The sequence below is a fragment of the Callithrix jacchus genome, chromosome 13, assembly GCF_049354715.1.
Source record: "Callithrix jacchus isolate 240 chromosome 13, calJac240_pri, whole genome shotgun sequence".
Taxonomy (NCBI): domain Eukaryota; kingdom Metazoa; phylum Chordata; class Mammalia; order Primates; family Cebidae; genus Callithrix; species Callithrix jacchus.
Genome location: NC_133514.1, coordinates 65,190,411 through 65,212,572, shown reverse-complemented (window position 1 = coordinate 65,212,572; position 22,162 = coordinate 65,190,411). Strand labels below are relative to the sequence as shown.

At 42.2% G+C, this 22,162-nt stretch overlaps 1 protein-coding gene across 3 annotated transcripts in view; it reads right to left on the bottom strand.

Annotated features, from left to right (window-relative positions):
* Positions 1-251: 251 nt before the first annotated feature.
* Positions 252-22,162, bottom strand: part of GATA6 (GATA binding protein 6) — a 33,667-nt gene continuing 11,756 nt past the window's right edge. For 2 of the 3 annotated variants that reach the window (XM_002807496.6, XM_035270724.3), the window contains exons 4-7: positions 21,123-21,248; positions 19,722-19,809; positions 19,523-19,626; positions 252-1,591 (exon numbers count right to left, since the gene is read on the bottom strand). In XM_002807496.6, the coding sequence (XP_002807542.2) occupies positions 1,424-1,591; positions 19,523-19,626; positions 19,722-19,809; positions 21,123-21,248 (486 nt within the window). In that variant the 3' untranslated portion in view covers positions 252-1,423. The remainder of the gene's footprint in view (positions 1,592-19,522; positions 19,627-19,721; positions 19,810-21,122; positions 21,249-22,162) is intronic. The other variant, XM_054244058.2, reaches the window with a different exon arrangement.

Sequence of the window (22,162 nt, the reverse complement as noted above, 5' to 3'; positions counted from 1 at the left end):
TCCAATATCATATAATATTGGCTCCTTCCCACTTACAAAAACTGTCCCCAGTGCACATGGAGAGTGGTAACCCCATGTGTCAACTTCAAATAAACCAAAGTATAAAAGGTATAAAACAGCTCCAAAAGGACTATTCTTTGAAAGGAAAGCGTTAAAGCAATTTGCACACTTCACATGCACTTGTTTTATATGAATATCTAGAGCCACATACAGCTTAAAAAGGAAGCTTTGAAAAGGGAAGGAACTCACTGTACAGAAGACAAAACAATACCCTTTTTATTTTTTAAAACTCTGGTGAAATAGGTTTCCATAGGACATCCCATTCAAAAAGAATTAATGTAAACCAACCTGCCTGTGGGTTAGTCACACTGTACAGACTTCATCAGAGTGTTTACAGATACCTAGAGTATTTACAAATGCTATCCGTTAGGTAGTAAAGTTTTGTTGCAATTTTTCCAGCACATATTCCACAGTAAAATAAAGGGGGTATATTGGTGTTCTTGTATAAAAATTCTTAACAAATAGAGAAAGGCAATTTTCCTGAGAGAAGATTTGTTCTTGAAATATTTTTCTTTTAACAATTGGAAATATAGAAATGGGATGTAGTTGTAAAAGAAGCATAAGACTGTCTAAGTTAACATTTTTCTTTTAAATTATTTTAAGTACCATTAAGTTAAAATGTTTACATTCATTATAAAAAATGCTGTTAAATCTTATGCAAATGATTTAACACTGATTGCTGCAACGCAAATTGCACTTTTTAAAAAAATTATTGTATACATGGAAGAAAAATATCGTTTGCTACCCTGTTTACAAATCCCGACTGACTTCAGATCAGCCACGCAGAATGAACTTTGAGAAATGTCAGTCACAGTGTGTGTTAAAGTCACAATGCAGTCTTGCAAACTGAGTAATATTTTTGACAAGAGACCTCATGAACCAACTCGGCCTCCAGAGATGTGTACCAAATGGCCTCAAGTGATCTTCTCCATGAACGCACGTGAAATCTGGATGTGGAAAAGGTATGAAGAAATTCTGGAACAACCGAAATTGATCTGAAGAAGCACATGATTTTGGACAAAATGCAAAATCTTTTTAAAAAATCTCTCTCAATATTCCTTAGCAGGCAAGGCCCGGGTCCCAGTCCCGGCTTCTGGAAGTGGAGCAGGGTCCGCCCCCAAGGCAGGCTGGCTGGAGTGGCCCTGGCCAGAAGGGGAGGCGAGGAGCCCCGTTGCACTGGCCCTTCCCTTCCATCTTCTCTCACTCTTCAGCAAGCCTCATGGGGAAAACATCTCTTTCAAAATAAAGGCACGAGAATCACGTTCTGTCAGCGCAGTCGCCACTGTCTGGACTGCCGCACAAAAGCAGACACGAGTGGAGCGCGGCCCGCGGCAGAGCCCTCCTGCCTCCTGGCGGCGTGGGCTCAGGCCAGGGCCAGGGCGCACCAGGAATCCTGTCGCACGGAGGATGTGACTTCGGCCGGCGAGGCCAGACTGACGCCTATGTAGAGCCCATCTTGACCCGAATATTTGAGCTCGCTGTTCTCGGGATTAGTGCTCTCTCCCGCGCCAGTCATCACCGGGGCACTCGCCTGGCAGAAGAGGGGGACAGAGAGGAGAGACGAGAAAGGGGAGAGGCGGTTACCGTCCTGCTAAACACATGGGAACAAATGAATGGGTCAGTGCAGCCAGGGCCAGAGCTGCTCCTGGGCGGACCCAGTGCAGGGGAAATGAGGTCGACATTACTATCCCCTCCCCCCAGCAAGCAGGGGCTTTGCCCTGCGTTGCACAGTGACCTGACCGTGGCCACTTAACCCCTGGAAACTTCTGAACTCAGGGCAGAAGCCACTGGCAAGATGCAGAGCTGCACGAAAGGAAGAAGAACGAAAGAACACTGTTTGTAAAGAGTGCCAAGCTCTAAGATCTCTGACGATGAAACAAACTGCCCTGCGCGGGTAAACAGGCATTAACGATGCACACACAACCTAATCACTTCCAAAGAGAAAATGCAGAGAGCACACACACACACACACACACACACACACACAGCTCTGACAAGGCTTATCCAGTGATGGCAAAGTCTTTTTAGACTTTTTAAGAAAAGCTACAGTTAACATTCCCTGATAAGTGAAATTTTTGAGCATTGACTTCATGGAAAATAAACCCATGCATATACAAGTTTTAATATCTACCTCATTTACCTTAATTCTTTACAAGAACAGGCCATGTCTGAAGCAGACCACACATTTTAAAGAAAATGCTAGCATCCTCTATCTGCCATGATCATGGCAATGATTTCTCTCTTTTTTTTTGAAACAGTCTCACTGTGTAGCCCAGGCTGGAGTGCAGTGGCACGATCGACTCAGTGCAACCTCCACTTCCTAGGTTCAAGTGATTCTCTTGTCTCAGCCTCCCAAGTAGCTGGGATTACAGGAATGCACCACCACACCTGGCTAATGTTTGTAATTTTAGTAGAGACGGGGTTTTGGTAGAGGCCATGTTGGCCAGGCTGGTCTCGAACTCCTGACCTCAAGTGATCCTCCTGCCGGACCTCAAGTGACCTCAAGTGGTCAGCCTCCCAGAGTACTGGGATTACAGGCATGAGCCACTTTGCCTGGCCACAATGATTTCTTTTTTAAAGAGACAAGGTTTCACCATGGCCAGGATGGTCTCTATCTCCTGACTTCATGATCCACCTGCCTTGGCCTCCCAAAGTGCTAGGATTACAGGCGTGAGCCACAGCTCCCGGCCTCACAATGATTTCTTGAAGCACAAGTTCACCTTTCCCCTGTTCCACCCATTCCTCCCATTCACATGAGAAAGGCCAAATAGGAAACGTTATATAATTTAGTAGAATCAAACCAAAATAACTAAAATCTGTTTAAACAACAGTTTGAAAAAAGTCGCTTTTGAGAAACTTTTTGAAAAATCTAGCCATAATCGTGTACTTTTTAAAATCACCTTTTTCCTTCTGAAAAGTTCAGAAGCCCTTATTCCTTCCACACTTTCAGAGGTCCACTCTATAAATTACCAGATACTTATTATTTGACAGAGGTAGGACATTGTGTACTTTTCGAAGAATTTCTTTTTTACGTATGTAATCCCATTAAATCCTTAAAACAGCCATTCCTCTGGACCAGAAGCAAGTGGAACAGAAAGGAAGTGTGCCGAACCTCCCCAGCCTGCAAGTGAATGAGATTTGACTCTACTAGTTTTTCCAGCAAGATCTGGTTTGCTCTCAATCCTCACCATAAGGGCATGAGGCTGGGAGGCAGGACTTCAGGCGAGCAAGCCTACTGAGTCTAAGCACCAGACTTCCTCCCTCCCAAGCAGACAGACCAAACCTGACTCCCCCACAGGTAACCACGCCTTCCCTTGCCCAGCAGAAACGAGGGTTTATGAAAATCCAGCAACAGCACTGGTCCCACATCCAAACTTTTATTTACATAACACAAATATAAAGACTTAAACTGAGGGTTTTAGATGCATAAAAAACAAATTTCACAAAATCAGTGAGATGTCTACTAAAGATTCACAGGGACTCTTGTGGCAATTCTGAAAGAACTAAAATAATCCTGTCCAATGAATTGAATGCCATGAACTCGGTTACACTTATGAACATAGTGATTAACTTTAGCCCTTAATTCCAGAAACTCCACTAGAAGCAAATCCAGTGTAGATCGAGATGTAACCCTCAAAGAAATAATGATATTCAATCACAACAGAATTATTTATTGAGAAAGGAACTATTAGAGTGAGCTCCCTTATAATGATATGTCATGCCCAACTTTGCTAAGATTTTCTTATTCCAAAACAGGCATATCTGCATGCATCTGATTAAATCTGACTTCACCATAGCAAGTGTTATTTTCTGAAATGGAGAGGGTTCCTGAATTGGCCCACCAGGAAATAGCCCATCTCAAATGGCAGGGAAGTGCCAAGGTAGCAGAGGACTCTGTCACCACCACCGCAGCCAGCAACAAGAAATATTAGCAGGCTGGGTATGGTGACCCATGCCTGTAATCCCAACACTTTGGGAAGCTAAGGAGGAAGGATCGCTTGAGCCCAGGAGTTTGAGACCAGCCTGAACAACATAGGGAGACCCCATCGCTACCAAAAAATACAAAAGTTAGCTGGGCATGTAATCCTAGCTATTTGGGGAGCTGAGGTGGAAGGATTGCTTGAGTCCAGGTGATGGAGGCTGCATTGAGCTATGACTGTATCACTGCACTGCAGCCTGAGGGACAGAGCAAGACCCTGTCGGAAGGTAGGAAGGAAGGAAGGAAGGAAGGAAGGAAGGAAGGAAGGAAGGAGGGAAGGAGGGAAGGAGGGAAGGAGGGAAGGAGGGAAGGAGGGAAGGAGGGAAGGAGGGAAGGCGGGAAGGCGGGAAGGCGGGAAGGAGGGAAGGCGGGAAGGCGGGAGGGCGGGAGGGCGGGAGGGAGGGAAGGAAGGAAGGAAGGAAGGAAGGAAGGAAGGAAGGAAGGAAGGAAGGAAAGGTTAGCAAAACCACCAACTGACAGCCAAACACTGAACCAGGAGCCTGAGACAGTCACTGCCCAAGGAGCTCCCAGGCTATGCGGGGAGCCATACACACTAGAAGGTCGACTGCTGGCTGTTTATCTTAAGTGACAAATGAGTGGCTGAGACAGGAAGGTAGAGCAAGAGTCAGAAAAGGAACAGCAGAGGGCAAGGACTTCCAGGCAAGGAACCAAGGCAGCCTGCACAGGAGCATGGGGAGGAGGGGAAGGAGCTTGGACTCTCCAGTCCTGTCCTGGCTCAGTCCCCTGCTGAGTGCACTCACCCCTGAGCCTCCTCTGTGCCCCAGTCCTCACATTCCCCACCTCAGGAATGGCTGTGACAATTAAATGAGCTAATGTTTGTAAAAGCGAAGGCATGGTGCCTTGCCATGTTAAACATTCCATAAAGGGAAGCTATTGTAATCGACGAGAGAAGGGTGTTAAATGAGAGGCAGGACAGATGGATAGAGGCAGCCACCTGGCCTGTTTAGAAGAAAAGCCAGTTGAAAAACAGAAGGATGAAGCAAAAGAGTGAAGAAACCATGTGGGAGAGGTAAACCAGAAGCCTGACATAGAACTTTGTGTGCCTCAGTTTTCTCACCTATAAAGTAGGATAAAAAGAGGCACCTATGTCAGGTTATTCCAAAAATTAAATTGGCTAGGTCTGGCATGGTGGCTCATGCCTGTAATCCCAGAACTTTGGGAGGCTGACGCAGGTGGATCACCTTAATCGAGTTCAAGACCAGCCTGACCAACATGGTGAAACCCAGTCTCTACTAAATACAAAAAATTAGCCAGGCATGGTGGAGCATGCCTGTAATCCCAGCTGCTCATGAACCAAGATTGTGCCATTGCACTCCAGCCTGAGCAACAAGAGCAAAACTCAATCTCAAAAAAAAAAAAATGAGATGACTATACATAGCTACCAGACCAAAAAAAAAGAATTAAATTGGCTAATTTATGTAAAGTCCTTGTAACAATGACTGAGAACAGTAAAGATTATGTCAGTATAAGCTACTCTTGTTATCTATTATTGAAAGCTAAGGGGCTTGGATCTAATTTATTCTCCTCATTCTATCCTTCAGCCCAGGCAAGTTACCCCATCACCAGGCAGGATCTACTCAGAGCTCAAACAGAACCACCTCCAGAATGACCCTATTCAAACTGTCACTGATAGTTTTTCACAATAATAAATCAAGGTGTTCTGCAGCCAAAGTCTCATGACTTTACTTTTTTTTTTTTGGAAATAGGATCTCACTCTGTCATCCAGGCCGCAGTGTACTGGGTGGAATCTCAGCTCACTGCAACCTCTGCCTCCTTGGCTCAAGAGATCCTCCCATCTCAGCCTCCCAAATAGCTGGGACCACAGGCATGTGCCACCACCCCCAGATAATTTTTGTATTGTTTGTAGAGATGGGGTTTCACCATGTTGCCCAGGCTGTTCTCAAACACCTGAACTCAAGGGATCCACCTGCCTCAGCCTCCCAAAATCCTGGGATTACAGTCGTGAGCTACCACACCTGGTCACTCATTAATTCTTTTTCAACAAGGCACATTAAAGAAACATTAAACACCCTCAATGCTATTCTTACACCTGAATAACAATCCCAAAAGCAGTTAGTCAAAATAAGCTGTCTTTTTTCAGACAAAATGTTAAGTTATTTGGCAGGCCAAGAGTCCTACCGTTAAAGGGCAGACGACCCTCAAATTCCAGGAGTGATGCGCTCCTAAAAATAAATCTGCTCCATTGCAATTAAAACCAATAGCTAAGCCCATCAGAAAAAACAATGGAGCAAGTACTTGTGCTCAATGCTTGGTAGCCTTATTTTATGTGGGGATATATATTTAAACATGAAATACTGCAAAGCAAGGCTGATGTCCCCTCTCTCATGGCTGGCAGGGCTACATTCTGGCACACACACTCCTTACAGAAGGCAGTTAGCAGCAGTGTCAACAGCCATCCAGAAGTTCAGACCCTACTTCACCCTGTAATTTCACTTCTGAAAATGTATTACAAGGAAGTAATTCAAAAGAAGGGAAAGGCTCCACAAAGGAAGCCAACCATTGCAAGGTTACTTCTAATAGTAGAAACCACAGAAACAATCTAATGTCTAATCATATGGGAACAGTTTAGAAAAGCAGGGTACATCCGCTCAGTGAACTATTATGAAATTATTAAGAATAATAAGATCATGGAGCAAAATGGAAAAGATCCTGTAATACCATGCTAAGTGAAAAACAGCAAGATATGAATTACACGTCATAACTGCAATTTATCTATGCACATGTGTAAGTATCACAAGGGTCCCCCAGGAGGAGGGGAGAAACGGGACTAGCTGAGAGGGCCAAGCCTATTAGCCATCTATACTTTTCTTTGAATACTTAAATTGCATAGTAAATCTATTTAGGTTGATGCCAAAGCAATTGCAGTTTTTGGCATTGAAAGTGATGGCAAAACCCACAATTATTTTTGCACCAATCTAATGACTTTGGAGATTAATTGAACACATGAATACCAGAAAAACAAGGCACAAGGCATTTGAGGGACAAACTAAACTTGATGCCATCAGAAAGTGGCTTAAAAAAAAAATAGGAGGGAACCAGGGTCAGGGCACTGACAGGAGGGTGGGTCAGAAGGACACCATGCGCCCCTGAAATCATCTCCCTGCCACCTGGCATAGGCCAGGGCCTGACTAGCCAAGCACATGTGAAACTCACAGTTGTAGATAAGTTAAAATATCCAACACATTGGCCCCATGCATTAGTGCAACTTCAGCTCTCAAAATCAATATATATATATTTTTGGGGGGAGACAGACTCTCACTCTGTTGCCCAGACTGGAGTACAGTGGCGTGATCCTGGCTCATACAACCTCCGTCTCCTGGGTTCAAGCTATTCTCCAGCCTCAGCCTCCAGAGTAGCTGGGATTACAAGCGCCTGCCACTACACCCAGCTAATTTTTGTATTTTTAGCAGAAACCCCATGTTGATCAGCTGGTCTTGAACTCCTGACATCAGGTGATCAATCCCACCTTGGCTTCCCAAAGTGCTGGGATTACAGATGTGAGCCACCGTGTCCAGCTTCAAAACCAATATTCTAACTGCAGAAGGCGTTCAGAGTTGGCACAGCAACTCTCCTTAAGAAGTCTGGGTGAGGTAGAAGGACCAAAAAAAAAATTTTTTTTTTAAGTCTGGAGGGCAGGTGCAGTGGCTCAGACCTGTAATCCCAGCACTTTGTGAGGCCGAGGCCAGCAGATCACAAGGCCAAGAGATCAAGAGCATCCTGGCCAACATGGTGAAACCCCGTCTCTAATTTAAAAATGAAAAAATTAGCTGGGCATGGTGGTATGCGCCTGTAGTCCCAGCTAATGGGGAAGCTGAGGCAGGAGAATCACTTGAACCCAAGGTTGCAGTGAGCCGAGATCGTGCCACTGCACTCCAGCCTAGCAACAGAGCGAGACTCTGTCTCTAAGAAAAAAAAGAAGTTTGGCTCATCCTGTCATTAAGTTCCTTTCCCTCACTGATGATAGTAAAGAGCTGCCTACTTAGAATCGGTACAATCCGTGTGGGTGCGGGGAGGGCTGTAATCAGAGAAAAATGTACGATGATCCTGGACCTAATACACATACATACAAACACACGTATAAATTTCAATTGGTGAATATATTTTCCCACATCTAATTCAACCCTTCAAAGGACTTTAGTTCAGATAGCAGACATTGCAACCCAGCAAAAGCAGGCACTTCACTAACCTAGACCAACCTAAACAAACATTCCTGAACAGAAGTGGAGGGAGAGCTCCGGAATGCCCACAGCTCAACCATCCTCCCTCCTTTCGGCAGGCAGCACAGGCCAGGCGGAGGTCCCTGCTCTCTGCCTGATCAAAGTGCAAGGAGGGTGGAGCAGAAATCGGCTCTGTGTTTCCATTCACTGCTTATCTGCCCTCCACCCTCCCACAGACAACTGAAAATGGAGGCACTTCCTGTTGAAAGAATGTGTTATCAGGGCCAGACCCAGCCTGGGCTTAGCACTGAAAGCTGGCGGGGTTAGGTGGGAGACAGGCAGAGCAGCTGGGCTGGAAAACTCCCTCCTAAAGGAATAAATGACTTCAGGCAGAGCTCGGGCTGCTGCAGACTGGGACATGGAAAATATCCGCTAGCCTGAGAAGTAGGCGTAGTTCATCTGTAGATCACCTGGATTTTTTTTTCCCTGTGAGAACCCTTCACTCATTTTTAGGCACATATCTGAAAAGGCAAAGATTTCTGATTGGATCAACTCATGGAGACAAATGCCCAGCAGTGTCTCTCTTTGTTTTCCTTCATTTCACACATTCCATAACCGGTAGGATGAGAGACAGTTTCTGATGGGAAGGCAACACACCTGAGAAAAGGAAACCCAGAAAGGGTGCAGCCTTTTCCAAAAAACACCAGTTTTTTGGCTTGTGGATTATGTGCATAAATTTCATTTGAGGAAGAAAAATCAGAGGAGTGTACAGGGCATGCTCTATCTTCCTTGCTGGAATCTCTCTTCATGCAGTCTCAGTCTGAAGAAAGAAAACACTGCACCCCAGGCAGGCTGAAGGGCGACTGTGTGATCCTTCCCAGAGCAGAAGACTTTGATGGTGATCACACTACCTCCTTCACTGAGAGGCAGACTGTCGGCTCCCCCAGCCTCTGATCCATCCTTCCTACACATCTGAGTGAGATTGTGCTTACGGCTTTTTCTTGTGTGAGGGGAAGCCAGCCGCCCTCACTGCCAAAGCTCTTCTCTGCTTTTGTAACCTCTAGGTTAGACTCCTGTGGTGCTTTATAGCTGCCTTCCTTAAAAGAGGAATTAAAAACTTTGTATAAATTCCAACAAAGGGGAAATGCTTTCTTGCAAATCGTAACTTCCGCTATATAAACTACGATCATTTCAGTTTGGCTGGAAGTAAGAGGACCAGACATAAGACTCAATAATACTTTAGAAGGTGGCACTCAAAAGACGCATGAACACACACAGATTCTGTCTCCACCAGGACATGTGAAAACCAATCACAGTGAAACTCTCAAATTCTTAACAGCTTAATAAAACAAAAGAACATGGACACCTTCTCTCTAGAAGGAAGTCACCGTCACCTCAACTGATGACCTAACTATTCAGCAGAATACTTTTGTATTTTTTGAATTCAGCAAACAAATTCCTTACTGGAAATTTCACTGGCTGCTCCCTCACTCTGCCCCATCCCTACCCCTGTCACCCCTTCTAGGCCTGAGTAGGTAAGGTTATAGCCACACCAAAGGATGCTGCCCTTTTCAAGAAGAGGAAAACAATTCTGTACACATCGTCTATCAAAGATAAAAGACCAGATTGTTTTATATATCTGTGTGCACTCAATAGCAAGCATGTTGTGGTGAAGAAAGGCATCAGTCAAACTTTGTAAGTGCTCTGGGATTATCAGCAAAATACTGATGTACAAATATAAATTGCAAGGGAGAGGGTTTATCCCACAACTGTGAAGTCAATGAGCACACGAAAGAATCAGAATGAATTTCACTATTTCTAATCTTCAAATTAAGTGGGACAGGATCCCGAGGCAAAATTTAAAACCTGGTGAATTATTATCTTAATTTTTATAACAAAACTGGCTTTTCCGAAGATTGAATGAGCATCTTAACCTCTCCATCTCAATTACAGAAATAATACCAAGAAGCCTTTACAATGCACTTAAACCACAAAAAGTATTAGGAAAGTGCTAGGTATCAGAAGGAATTAAAAATTTGCTATTAGTGAAATAAAATCTCAAAAATGTGGCTACTTTCTTAACACAATAACTCTACATCTCCACATTTCCTCATTAAGAAAGTGAGAATCTTATTCTAATATCTTGGGATGAAAAAAAATGCCATGCAAATAAAGCTGATTACCATGAACTTCCAAGACCTGTATTTAAGTATTGCTATTTATTCTTCTTGAACTTCAAAGAGGTTTCCAGGCATCTCCCACTTACTCTACACAATACTCCTAAGGACCAGATGGTAGGAATTACTTTTCCTCTTTAGTAGAAGGAGGAAAACAGAGGCTTTACAGAACCTTGGCAGCTCGCTATACTCACACAGACAGAGCCGGAGCTAGCGCCTGCCTGCTGGAATCTGTTTCCTTCCAGCTGCTAATCCGCGAACCCCCAGAATAAACTTTTGACCATATTCAGGCTTCACCACGCATCAAGCAACTAAATTTAATGAGCACTTTAAATGTAAAATACTTGTGTTTAATAAAATAAAAATATGGTTCTGGAGCATGTGGCCCAGCTCTGGTGAAACCGTGCCAGGCCAACAACCAAAACAGGGAGCACACCATCAAGTCAGATCATGATTTAAGCACCGTCAGATGCTGACTTGGAACTGTTTACTCATAAGACCCCAACAGGACATTAAAATCAATGCCCTGCATTTGTTCAAATCATTCTTAAAATGTGAGGTCAATAAAATAATGTCTCACAAATTCTCCATACTGGGCCTTTAAAAAAAAGCCTGATGTGATGGGTATCTAAGTGATGAATTGCCACACTGCCAACACCTGTCTTTGGAGATGCCTTTTTAAGTTATTAAAATTTTAGAGAAAATTAACAGGTAGTTCTAAACATGAACAGAACTAACAGATTGTACTTAATTCATATCCACTGGATCTTCATACTGCTAGTAACTCTTCTGGCAGACACCCATGAAATGCATAATAAATTACTTTTGTTCCAGTAAAGGAATTCGTTTTCTTCGAAGATTCATTTAGCAATAATCTTTCAGAGCAATCTAAGCCAGATTTCTTAAATTTGGCCATGTTTTCCCGTAACATTATTTCATGTTTTCTGACAATTTTGTATATTCTTATAGAGGCAGGGGTGGAAGAAAACTGCAAAGAATCTGTAATTTGCAAAGAAAAGCTGTGTTCTGGGATGAGGCCATAAGAAATGGTAAATAACTTCGGCCCACACTTCTTTATCCAGTATTCTGGCTATTAGATAGTGATAATGAGTCACTTATTAAATAAACCAGTTTCATGATAAATTATGTGGACATCTATATTACAAACTATGTAAAGCTTTACTGTTTCCTAATGTACATACAAAGCCATTGGATAGCTATGTAGCACATGATGCATTTTTTAACTACTTCTTACCATCCTCCTCCCTGTCATATACACATACACGCGCGCGCACACACACACACACACACACACACACGGGATAAAAAATGATGAAGTCTAGAAAAAGCCGAGAGATCAAAATGAAAGTATGCAAATCCACATGCTTGAACATTCCCTGCCGGGGTGATGTGTGACTTTCATTGGTGAAGGCCAATGTAGTCAGACAACAACGTGAGTTATTAGAAGGGGCCGTGAATGTAGAAAGAAAAGGAGCCTGGCACATGGGGAGCGTGAAGATAAAATGCCAACAAAATATTTATGTTCATGGCTTGTAGCATGTGGCACGTGGGATATTAATAAATGTGATGATTGGTCAACTCCCTGGGAGTGGTAACAGCCCTGGACTGGGAGGCAGGAGACGTCGGTTCCAGTCCCGGCTTCAACACAGGCTTGTTTTGTGACCTTAAGGAGTCACTCCGGATCTTGGTTTATAAATGAGGCAATAATAATACCTGACCACAGCTCTCTCACAGGCCCTTGTCGGAGATTAATGATATTTTAACTCTTTTGTTACTCATTTGGAAAAAAGTGTTTTTGGATGACAGACTGAAAAATGGGCACTTGCCTATTAAGACATGTTTTTTTAGTGATTTCCTAAAACTTAATTGAGACAATTTGAACATTCTGAAAAGTTCTAAAACGGCATTTTCTTGGGTATAGATTTAAGTCACAGCATTAGAAGGATTTCAGTTCTGCAATCTTGTGTTTCTCTTAAAAGAACCTTATTATAACCACATTAGATATGTCAACAAAAGTAATTTTTACTACTTTTTTTACATGATGTTACACACCTACTATATTCTTAGCACCATTCAGTTTCTAAGTATAACATTGATAAGAAAATTTGCATTAAGTGCCTTAAATACATTCTTGGTCAAGAGCAAATAACTTCTCTGGCACTGTTTTCCCACCTGTTTCAGTGGGAGGATATTTGATGCTGAAATTAATCAAAGTTGGTCAAATTTCTTTTAGAAAACATTCTCTCTTCTCTCTAAAGATTTCAAAGAAATGACCTAATATCACATATTAATCTAACACGCTGTAGTGGCAACAATACTGACCTCATCAGCCAGACCTGCGGCCAACGTGAAACCATGCTTCTCAATTTGACACAAGACCTTGATTGTTCTTTACCTTCTGAGTCTCAGAGGAGTAAAAAATAAAATGTATCTAAAGCACCTAGCACATAAAAGTTACCTGATAGAAACTGATTTCGGGCCTCCCTACGTTCACTATCTCATAAGTGAGAGTATAAGAAAGGGAAAAACTTCCTCAAAGCTCAAGGGCACTATGATAAAATCCAAGACCAATCCACCACTGTTTGGCTCTTAAATCCTCTAGAAGCTCTGTGGAATATTCAAGTTAAAAATGAAGCAGTAATTTTCTGTTCCAGCCCCAGTGGTCTCTTGCATGAGAGTTCACCTTCATAGGTTCCTCCGAGCAACGTAACAGTATAAACACAATACAAGTCCTTCACAAATGTATCTTTCAGCTCTTTCATGGGAACTATACCTTTGTGACCAACTGTAGTGCACAGTAAATCAAAAATAATCCCATTACTTGAAGAAAAAGCTGGTGGAGTATAAATCTGCTAATAAAGAACCCCTGCCGCTCCAGTGGAAAATGCATAGTTAGCTACAGGACCTTATGGTGTTTTTCTGTTTTCACCACGGGATGCAAATATTTTAAAATAAAATCAAAAAAGAAGTTAAAATATTTACCTGCCTCAACTTTCTTCAGAGGGCCTTATAAAGCACATCAAATAATCTTAACCTGAGTCAGTCCCTAGATCACTGCTGTTGGCCACAAGTACTTATGGGTGTTTAACTCCTTCAAAGGACCACACAGCTCAGGAGTGACTATAGTAGGGAAATAGGTCCAGCTAAGCACACAGCATCCCAGAAGCACACATGGGACAGGAACGATGACACCTATTTACTAGCAAGAAACATACCAAAAGAGTAGGTAGGGCCCACACACCCAGACCCAGATGCAGCCAGCGAGGATCCTAAGTCTCTATCCTTCAGCCTAATGTCCACCTGTATTTGTGGAAGCTGTGTATCACCAGTCATGCCTCAAAAAGGTGAGGAAACACATTTCCTATCACTACCATGCCATGCCAAGTATGTTTCCATTAGAAGAGGTAACCAAGCAGCCACTCCAACCACCCTGCCGCCAGAATCCCTGGACACAGAGACATTTACAGTGCAGGCCTAAAAGAAGATCAGCACATAGCATCGGCTCGAAGGAGATGTTTTTCCTCCCTAATTGTGAGGAGGAACCCTGCTTGTAAACTTGAAAGCAGGAGCATGCTACCTTTATTTACATCAATTATCAAAATACAGATCCCTCCAGTAAGAATGTCCTAATTGTTGGACTCCAGTGTACAGACAGAAAACACATTTGTCACTGAAGCAGGATTTAAATAGAAAGTCCATCCCGTCATTTAGGCCCTGCTTAAGGCTGGCCTGACATTGATTTGAAATATTTTCAAATATCTACTTTCCACCCATTCTACCAGCCTCACTTCCTGCCTTTGGCTTCTTATACCCTACACTCCAGCCATAGTGAGCTATTTTCCTTCAGCTCCAGAGATTCCCATGTCCTTCTTTCCTGGATACCTCTATCCCAATCTTTCCCCAGCAAAAATCCTAACTAATTTTAATTTCCTCTACTCTGTGAAGCCATCTCCAACTCCAGTTATCACCCCTTTAAAAAGCATGTCCAAATGTGACCAATAGTAAGCTCTATGTTTATACCTGTCTCTCTCCACCCACCCCTATCACATATATGTTTTGAGCAATTCCAGATGTGGCATTCTGTTTTGCTCAAAAGGGACAAGGGCCAGTAAAGCAAGGGCTGGTCAGATCTATTTCTCTCCACTTAACTTCAATATTTTATGTTTAATTATTATTTCAATATTATATTGGCAGTTTTAATATTAACTTAAGTAGGGTTTAGTTTTTTTTTCCATTTTATTTTAAAAATAGGAATAGAGACAGGGGTCTTTCTATGTTGCCTAGGCTGATCTCAAACTCCTGGTCTTGAGTGATCCTTCAGCCTCAGCCTCCCAAAGAATTGGGCTTACAGTCATGAGCCACTGTACCTGGACTAATTTTGAAAAGTAATTATTTATAGAAACTATTTTTAGGCAGGCAAAATATGTTCAGTGACTCCTTATTCTGACATTGTCTCATTGATAATTTTTTTTTCTGTAGCTGCCATTTTCAGAGATTATTAATTTCATCTCCAAATGAATCTCTCCTATCACAAAAGAAATTAAGAAAATATACTTTTTATCTATAAAATTTGGGGATTGAGCTATAAAATATCCTCTAGTTTTACAAATTTTGAGTTATAGGAAGAGAAATAGGAGGAATAGGACCATTTGTGAACTACTTACTAACTTATTGCAGAAATAGAATGTTACCATGTTTCTCTCCTAAATATCAGTAAGAGAAAAAAGCTATAAACTACAATTCAGTCAATAAGTGGAATTCAAGAAAAAATGATTTTAATATTTTTATAATCCATAGAGAATAAAAGCCAAACAAAATATATTTTTTTCTTGCCTCAGCCTCCAGAGTAGCTGGGATTACAGGCATGTGCCAGCATGCTAATTCTGTATTTTTAGTAGAGACAGGGTTTCGCCATGTTGGTCAGGCTGGTCTCAAACTCCTGACCTCAGATGATCCGCCCACCTAGGCTTTCCAAAGTGCTGGGATTACAGGCGTGAGCCACCACACTGAGCCCAAAGAAAATCTGATGTCTATTTAGATCAACTAAATATAGATTTTTTTAGTAAATCTGCATGCATGAGAAAATTCTTAGCCAGAAAGAAAGACTGGTTTTGCCACGGAAAGTAACCATCTATCAACAATTAAATTTAACATACATTTTTAATAAACAAAAAATTGCAAGAGAAAAAATAGGCAATATTTTAAACATGGCTGCATAGCCATGAGTCCTCTTGATCTCAGACAGAAACACACTGCCCTCCCTGTGCCTCCAGCACACACCGTCTATAACCAAGAGAAACTGAGTCTTAAGGTGGCGAGGTCATCAACTTGCTGACTCTTATCTGAAGGAATGTCTCCTTTTTGCCCAGACACAGGTCTCATGAAAGCACAGATTAACAACAAGTATATAAAGCTAAGACATGAGGCTTCAGAGCAGCACAAAAATTTTCAGGGCATTGGACACTTATCCTGGAAGAATGCCGTGCACTAGAAATTATGCCCATACCTTCATTCCTGCTACTAGACGGGAGCCCTGGAGCCCCTCTCCCAGAAGCAAACAACCACAACAGACCCCTTCCACAATACTCAGCTCCTGTGGCTCCTTTCACCCTGGCCTAGAGAGCTCAGGACGCTGGTGTCAGTCATGCTAAGGTCCTGGTGCCATCACTTAAATAGCCACCTGAAAGATAGGTCAGAATCCTGTTCCTGTCATGTCCCAGGACTTAAAAGAAGCCAGCTGGGAATGCCTATCGGTGATCTCCTACAACTGATTTTTCAAGGGGGAATTAAAGTGAACAGCATGCTTCATATGGGCCTCTGGAACAGTTTTTGACTTCTTGTTGTAACTCACAGTCATTAAAGAAAGGCAGTGATACTACTACTTACATCTCTAAATGGAGGGATATGCGGCCCCCAGTTCCATCTTCTGCTGGGAGTGTGCCGGAGATTGCCCTTTGCTTTGTAGCTCGATGGCCCCATCAAACTAGGGTCACCCTGCACTACTAATTTCTACCAGTCAGTCACAGTGAGCGCTGTAGATCTGTGGGGTGAACGCATTGCCTTAGGAGGCTTAAATTCCAAGCCACCTCAGTGCTGTGTTTGTAATACATATACTTTCTAAACACCAGACACAACCTTGCTGTGTGGATCTGATATTTTCTCACCCACAGCATTTCACAAAATCCTATGGGCAATCAGTCACAAAGCCAGCTGCCCTCCAACATCATGCACTGTGACCAAAATGGGAAAATGACACACCTTTGTCAACACAGCCACAGTTTAAAAATGCTTCTACCAGCTGCTCACAGATGGCTCCTCCAGCAGACTCTTCACAGCTACTTGGCTGCCGCATGAGCCATGCCATACACACGAAGGCTCACCCCTTCCAGAGAGGACATCAAAAACTGCTAAGGGACCCACAGGCATCTGTGGGCACTCCATGAAAACAACCTGGGGAAACCACTCAAGCCTACTACAGGTATTCTTAGAGGGGGACAGCTTCCAAAGGCCGGCAGCCAGCCGACAAGAGATTTCCCCACAATGGCCACAGCAGGTAGAGGCTTTTTTGAAGACATCCACGCCGAGAGCCCAGACACCAGCCATATGCCCTCCAAATGAGGCCATGAGTCAGTCCCTGGGGAACTGGGGAGGTCAGCAGGCAGGCCGGCCGGCAACCCTACCCCCTGCTGAGGTAATTGCAGTCACACAGCCTTTCTGCAGCCCAGCGCACAGAGGCTGGAGAGCTTAGAGAGATGCCCCCTGTCTGCAGCTTACAACAGCCACTCCCAGCTTCTCAGCCCCCATGGAGGCTGCTGGGCTACCGCAGGGATGGAAGCTTGCAGCTGAAGACCTAGTGTGCAAACCATTTCTCTCAAACACCATCCTTAACATCCTTGCTGCTTTGCCTCCTGGCCTCTAGCGGGAAACTGATCATTCCTCCGAAGGGCACTGACCAGCAAGCCACCTCCATTTTCTAGATCCCTGGTGAGAGATCTACGCCTGGGACCAGCGATGAACTCCCAAGTCCCTTCTGGCCAGACCATGGCCCTTTCACTGTCTTTTCACTCTTTTCCCTGGAGGGCAACTGATAGGACTTGTTAATGGCCAATTTTGAAATTTTACATCACAAAATCACAAGAGCAAAACTGACTCCACCCACAATGGTTCCAAGTCTCCGAAGCCCATTGTTGGGTAAATATTGGCTGCAGTGCAATTTATCATCCAAATTAGGCTTCTTGTCAGCTGGAGTGTACCACCAACAGAAGTGACTTGGAACTGGCAGCAGTCCTCAATTCAGCTAAGAGAGAAGGTGCTCCCTCCCTGCTTTAAAAAACCAAATTGTTTTGCCTCTAGCTACATAATTGCTCCTGAGGACTAGGCTAGGCATGGTGACTCCTGCCTGTAATCCTAGCACTTTGGGAGAACAAGGCGGGTGGATCACCTGAGGTCAGGAGATCAAGACAAGCCTGGCCAACAAAGTGAAATACCATCTCTACTAACAATACAAAAAAAATTCGCTGGATGAGGTGGTGTATGCCCATAATCCTAGCTTCTCGGGAAGCTGAGGTGGGAGGATTGCTTGAACCCAGGAGGTGGAGGTTGCAGAGAGTCAATATCCTGCCACTGCACACTCCAGCCTGGGTGACAGCAAGACTCAGTCTCAAAAAAAAGATTATTTAAAAATAAATTTTAACATTTCCCAAGTAACATATTCTGTTTGCCACTTCGGATCCTTAGTTACATCTAACCTGCCTGTAAAACACAACATGGTAGCACGGAGTCCACCTTTATAAAGCCTAGAAACATTCTTTACCATGAGTCTGTAACAAACTACCCTTGTGAAACTCTGAAAAGACGTTTTGTTTCATTACAGAAAAGGCTCAAAAGCATTTGGGTTGGAGGACAAATAAAACTATCAAATATAATTTTAAGCACAGTTTAAACATTTTGTTTTAAGTATTTAATTTTTGTTTGTTAAAGCCATGTAAAGATGGTGGAAAGAAACCAGATCTGTGGCTCCCAAACACCTCCAGGGCAGTAGTTCCAATGTCACCTGGGGCACGTGTTCAAAAACAGATATCCAAGCCCCACACCCAGAGACTCTGACTTGGAAAATCCAGGGTGGGGCCCAGGAATCTGTAGTATTTTAAAGTACCCCAAATAATTTCAGGGTAAAACTAGATGTAGAAAACAATTACTAAGTAAATAGGCATTTAAATGCTGGTGTTTAGTTCTAATCTGGTCTCAGTATAGTCCCAAAAGGCATAAGGACACATTTTAGAGTCTTGCCTGCCGAAGGCTCTGCTTTGGAGCTCACTGAGGTCTGAGGGAAGGCCCTGTATTTTTTAAGAGCATTCCAGGTAAATTTGGGAAAGAGTAGGGTAGGAACATGCCCTTTACTGGAGGCAAACTGAATTTTGGTCACAGCTTTACAAACACTAAGTCTATGATCCTCACAAAGATCCAGTGAGAACTGTCCACAGTGGCACAAACGGCTCCTAGGTTTTGTAGTAGCTGAAATAAACCCCAGTACAATTAAAGTGCATTGGAAGGCAAGCTCTCCCACCAAGAACACAACTGGGCAAAGGAAATCAGTGACTACAGCAGCACATAACACTTTACAATGATCTTTGCTTTGGGTGGATTATTTAAAAAAAAGAATAAAAGCTTGAATTTATATGATAAACAAAAGCTACTTAAATGTTATGGGCACTGTAATCTATGAAACCACTGGCCTCGCAGTTCTTCTGGTCGACATTAGAAACACAAAATATATACATATTATATATAGTAACTCTGATAAAAAACCTGGAAATAAAACAATTTAAAGCTCTTTAAACCAAAACCGCTTGCTTTTACTTGGGTTAATTTAACCATAAAAAATGATAGAGATCTTAATTAAGAGTACTTAAGTTTGTCATTTTGTTGACATTTAAATGTAATTTCCTCTAAAAACTATTCTTAGGTATCAACTAACTAAACTGAACTGTTGGTTTAGATTATTGTACTACCAGATAAGATAAAAATTGAGATAATTTACTAGAGAGCAACCCACTAATTTAGGAGTCTATGCTGTTTTAACTTACCCCTGAGGCTGTAGGTTGTGTTGTAGGGGAAGTATTTTTGCTGCAATCATCTGAGTTAGAAGAGGTGGAAGTTGGAGTCATAGGAATGGAATTATTGCTATTACCTGCAACAGTCAAAATTAACCTTATAAATATACATCTACTCTACTGTTAAGCTTGGCAAATACTTTACAATCAAATGGTATTTTATTATATTTACCAGAGCATGTCTTTGATTTATTTATGTTCTTAGGTTTTCGTTTCCTGGTTTGAATTCCTTCTTTTTTCATAGCAAGTGGTCTGGGCACCTAAAAAATTTTCACATAGGCCATAAGTTTAATATTATATTGAAGAAAAACCAAAGACCCAGCATTGGTACCGAAAGCCCTCTTTTAAACACACTTGGCAGCCGGGTGCAGGGGCTCATGACTGTAATCCCAGCACTTTCAGAGGCGAAGGCAGGTGGATCACCTGAGGTCAGGAGTTCAAAACCAGCCTGGCCAACATGGTGAAACTCGTTCTCTACTAAATATACAAAAATTAACTGGGTGTGGTGGTAGTCATTCCAGCTACTTGGAAGGCTGAGGCAGGAGAATTGCTTGAACCCAGGAGGTAGAGGTTGTAGTGAGCCAAGATTGTACCACTGCATTTCAACCTGGGCAACAAAATCGAGACTCCGTCTTAAAAAAAGAAGGAAAAAAAAGGGGACTTGGCATAAGTTTCAATCCAATTTTTATACACATTCAAAAGATCCCAAGTGCACAAAGACTACACTTTCCTCATCAAATGCAGAGATTCCTTGAGAAGGAATGAGATGATTTGCCAAGGAGAATTCCTTCAACTTAATGTTTATTGTTTGAAATAAGTAACTCTTCACTGAATGAGTATTATTTTAAAGAGATCATGTATTTCCTTCCTCCTACAGATGCAAGGTTATTTTTCTTTTTAAGACTGAAGTGTTTATAATATTTTGTGCAATCTTTTAAAATGAACTATGAAATATTTTAAACTATAACTATTTTTTTTCTTTTTTTTTTTTTTTTCAAAGATGGGGTTTCACCATGTTGGTCAGGCTGGTCTTGAACTTCCGACCTCAGGTGATCTGCCCTCCTTGGCCTCCAAAGTGCTTGGATTACAGGTGTGAGCCACCGCGCCCGGCCCAACTATAACTATTAAATGTATTATTCCTTTGCACAATTGTCTGATTATATTAAAAACTTTTAAGAGATATAGACTGGTGATTGTGCATTTTTTATTGATTTTCTTAACTGTGGAGTTTTAAAAATGGTTACTAACATATTATCAATTCTAAAATGCACATTTTTCACATTTCTAAAATTGGAATGTGTCTTAAAGGAACATCTGCGATAGTTCAATTGGTGGCATTTTTTGTTTCCTACTGGTGCATAAGATAAGAGCTCATATTATAATTAATAGCACCTTCAATTCAATAAAACATACTCAGTATGTACACTGAATATATTAAACATATTCAGTAATAAATTACATGCATTTAAATTTTTCACTTGCATATCTTTCCTTTGCTGATTTTTCTTTAACTGAAATCACATCCAAACCAGATACTAAATGTATGTGCAAGTAAGCAGAATACATGGCATACCCCATGAAGTTTCATGTAGAGTCCACAAGCATTGCACACGGGTTCCCCCTCGGCATTTCTGCGCCATAAGGTGGTAGTTGTGGTGTGACAGTTGGCACAGGACAATCCAAGCCGCCGTGATGAAGGCTAGAAGCAGTACAAGAACATAAGTGGAAAAATCTAAGTCATATACACACACACACACACACATATATGCTACATACATACATTAAGGTATTCTGTCCCTGTCATCAACAAGCATGTATCTGTTTTATTATAAATGAAATGGTCTTTGAGAAAAAACAATTGCAGTGTATTTAGGTTGACTTTTCTGAACAAGAAACTTGAGGTTTCCATAGTGTGCTGGACCCTATGGATTGGATTTGCTCCTCCAGCTAGCTTGTCTCCGTGGATTCAATACCTGGAAGGGACTTCATGCAAAGCTTTTACCAGAGCATAACAAGGAGAGTTTCACCAATAGTTTCTACTCCAATTTCTAGTTTCCCAGTTACTACTGGCACCTTTTTTAGGGGAATTAAAAGATTTCCTAAAAGTTGGACAAATAGTTTTATATTTGAAACACACCAGAAGTAACAACACAACCAGACATTAACAAGCCCCCACCACACCACACCCCACCCCACCACACCGTGGACAGCAGTTGGCCCTGTGACTTTTGTCACAGGTCTGAGATTTAAGTCATGAAATACAATCACAACCCACTTGCCAATGTGCTAAATGGCTCTGGGCAGTCTCCACTTCTCCTGAAAACTGAGGATCATTAGGTCTACTTCTCAGACATATGTAAAAGAGTAAACCAGAAACTTTGAAAGGGCCTATGTACATTAATGGAAATGGATTTCAGAAGAGGGATAAATGTTGTTAAAAAAAAAAAAGGAAATATATTTGAACACATTCCATAATAGCCATTATGACTGCCTGCTGCCTGCATTTTTGTTTTGTCTGTGTTACAAAGGATACAAGCAAATTTTATGGCATTATCTTAATGCTGCCATTGTCTCAGATGCAGTGATACCGATACATTTGCCCTGTCAGTATTA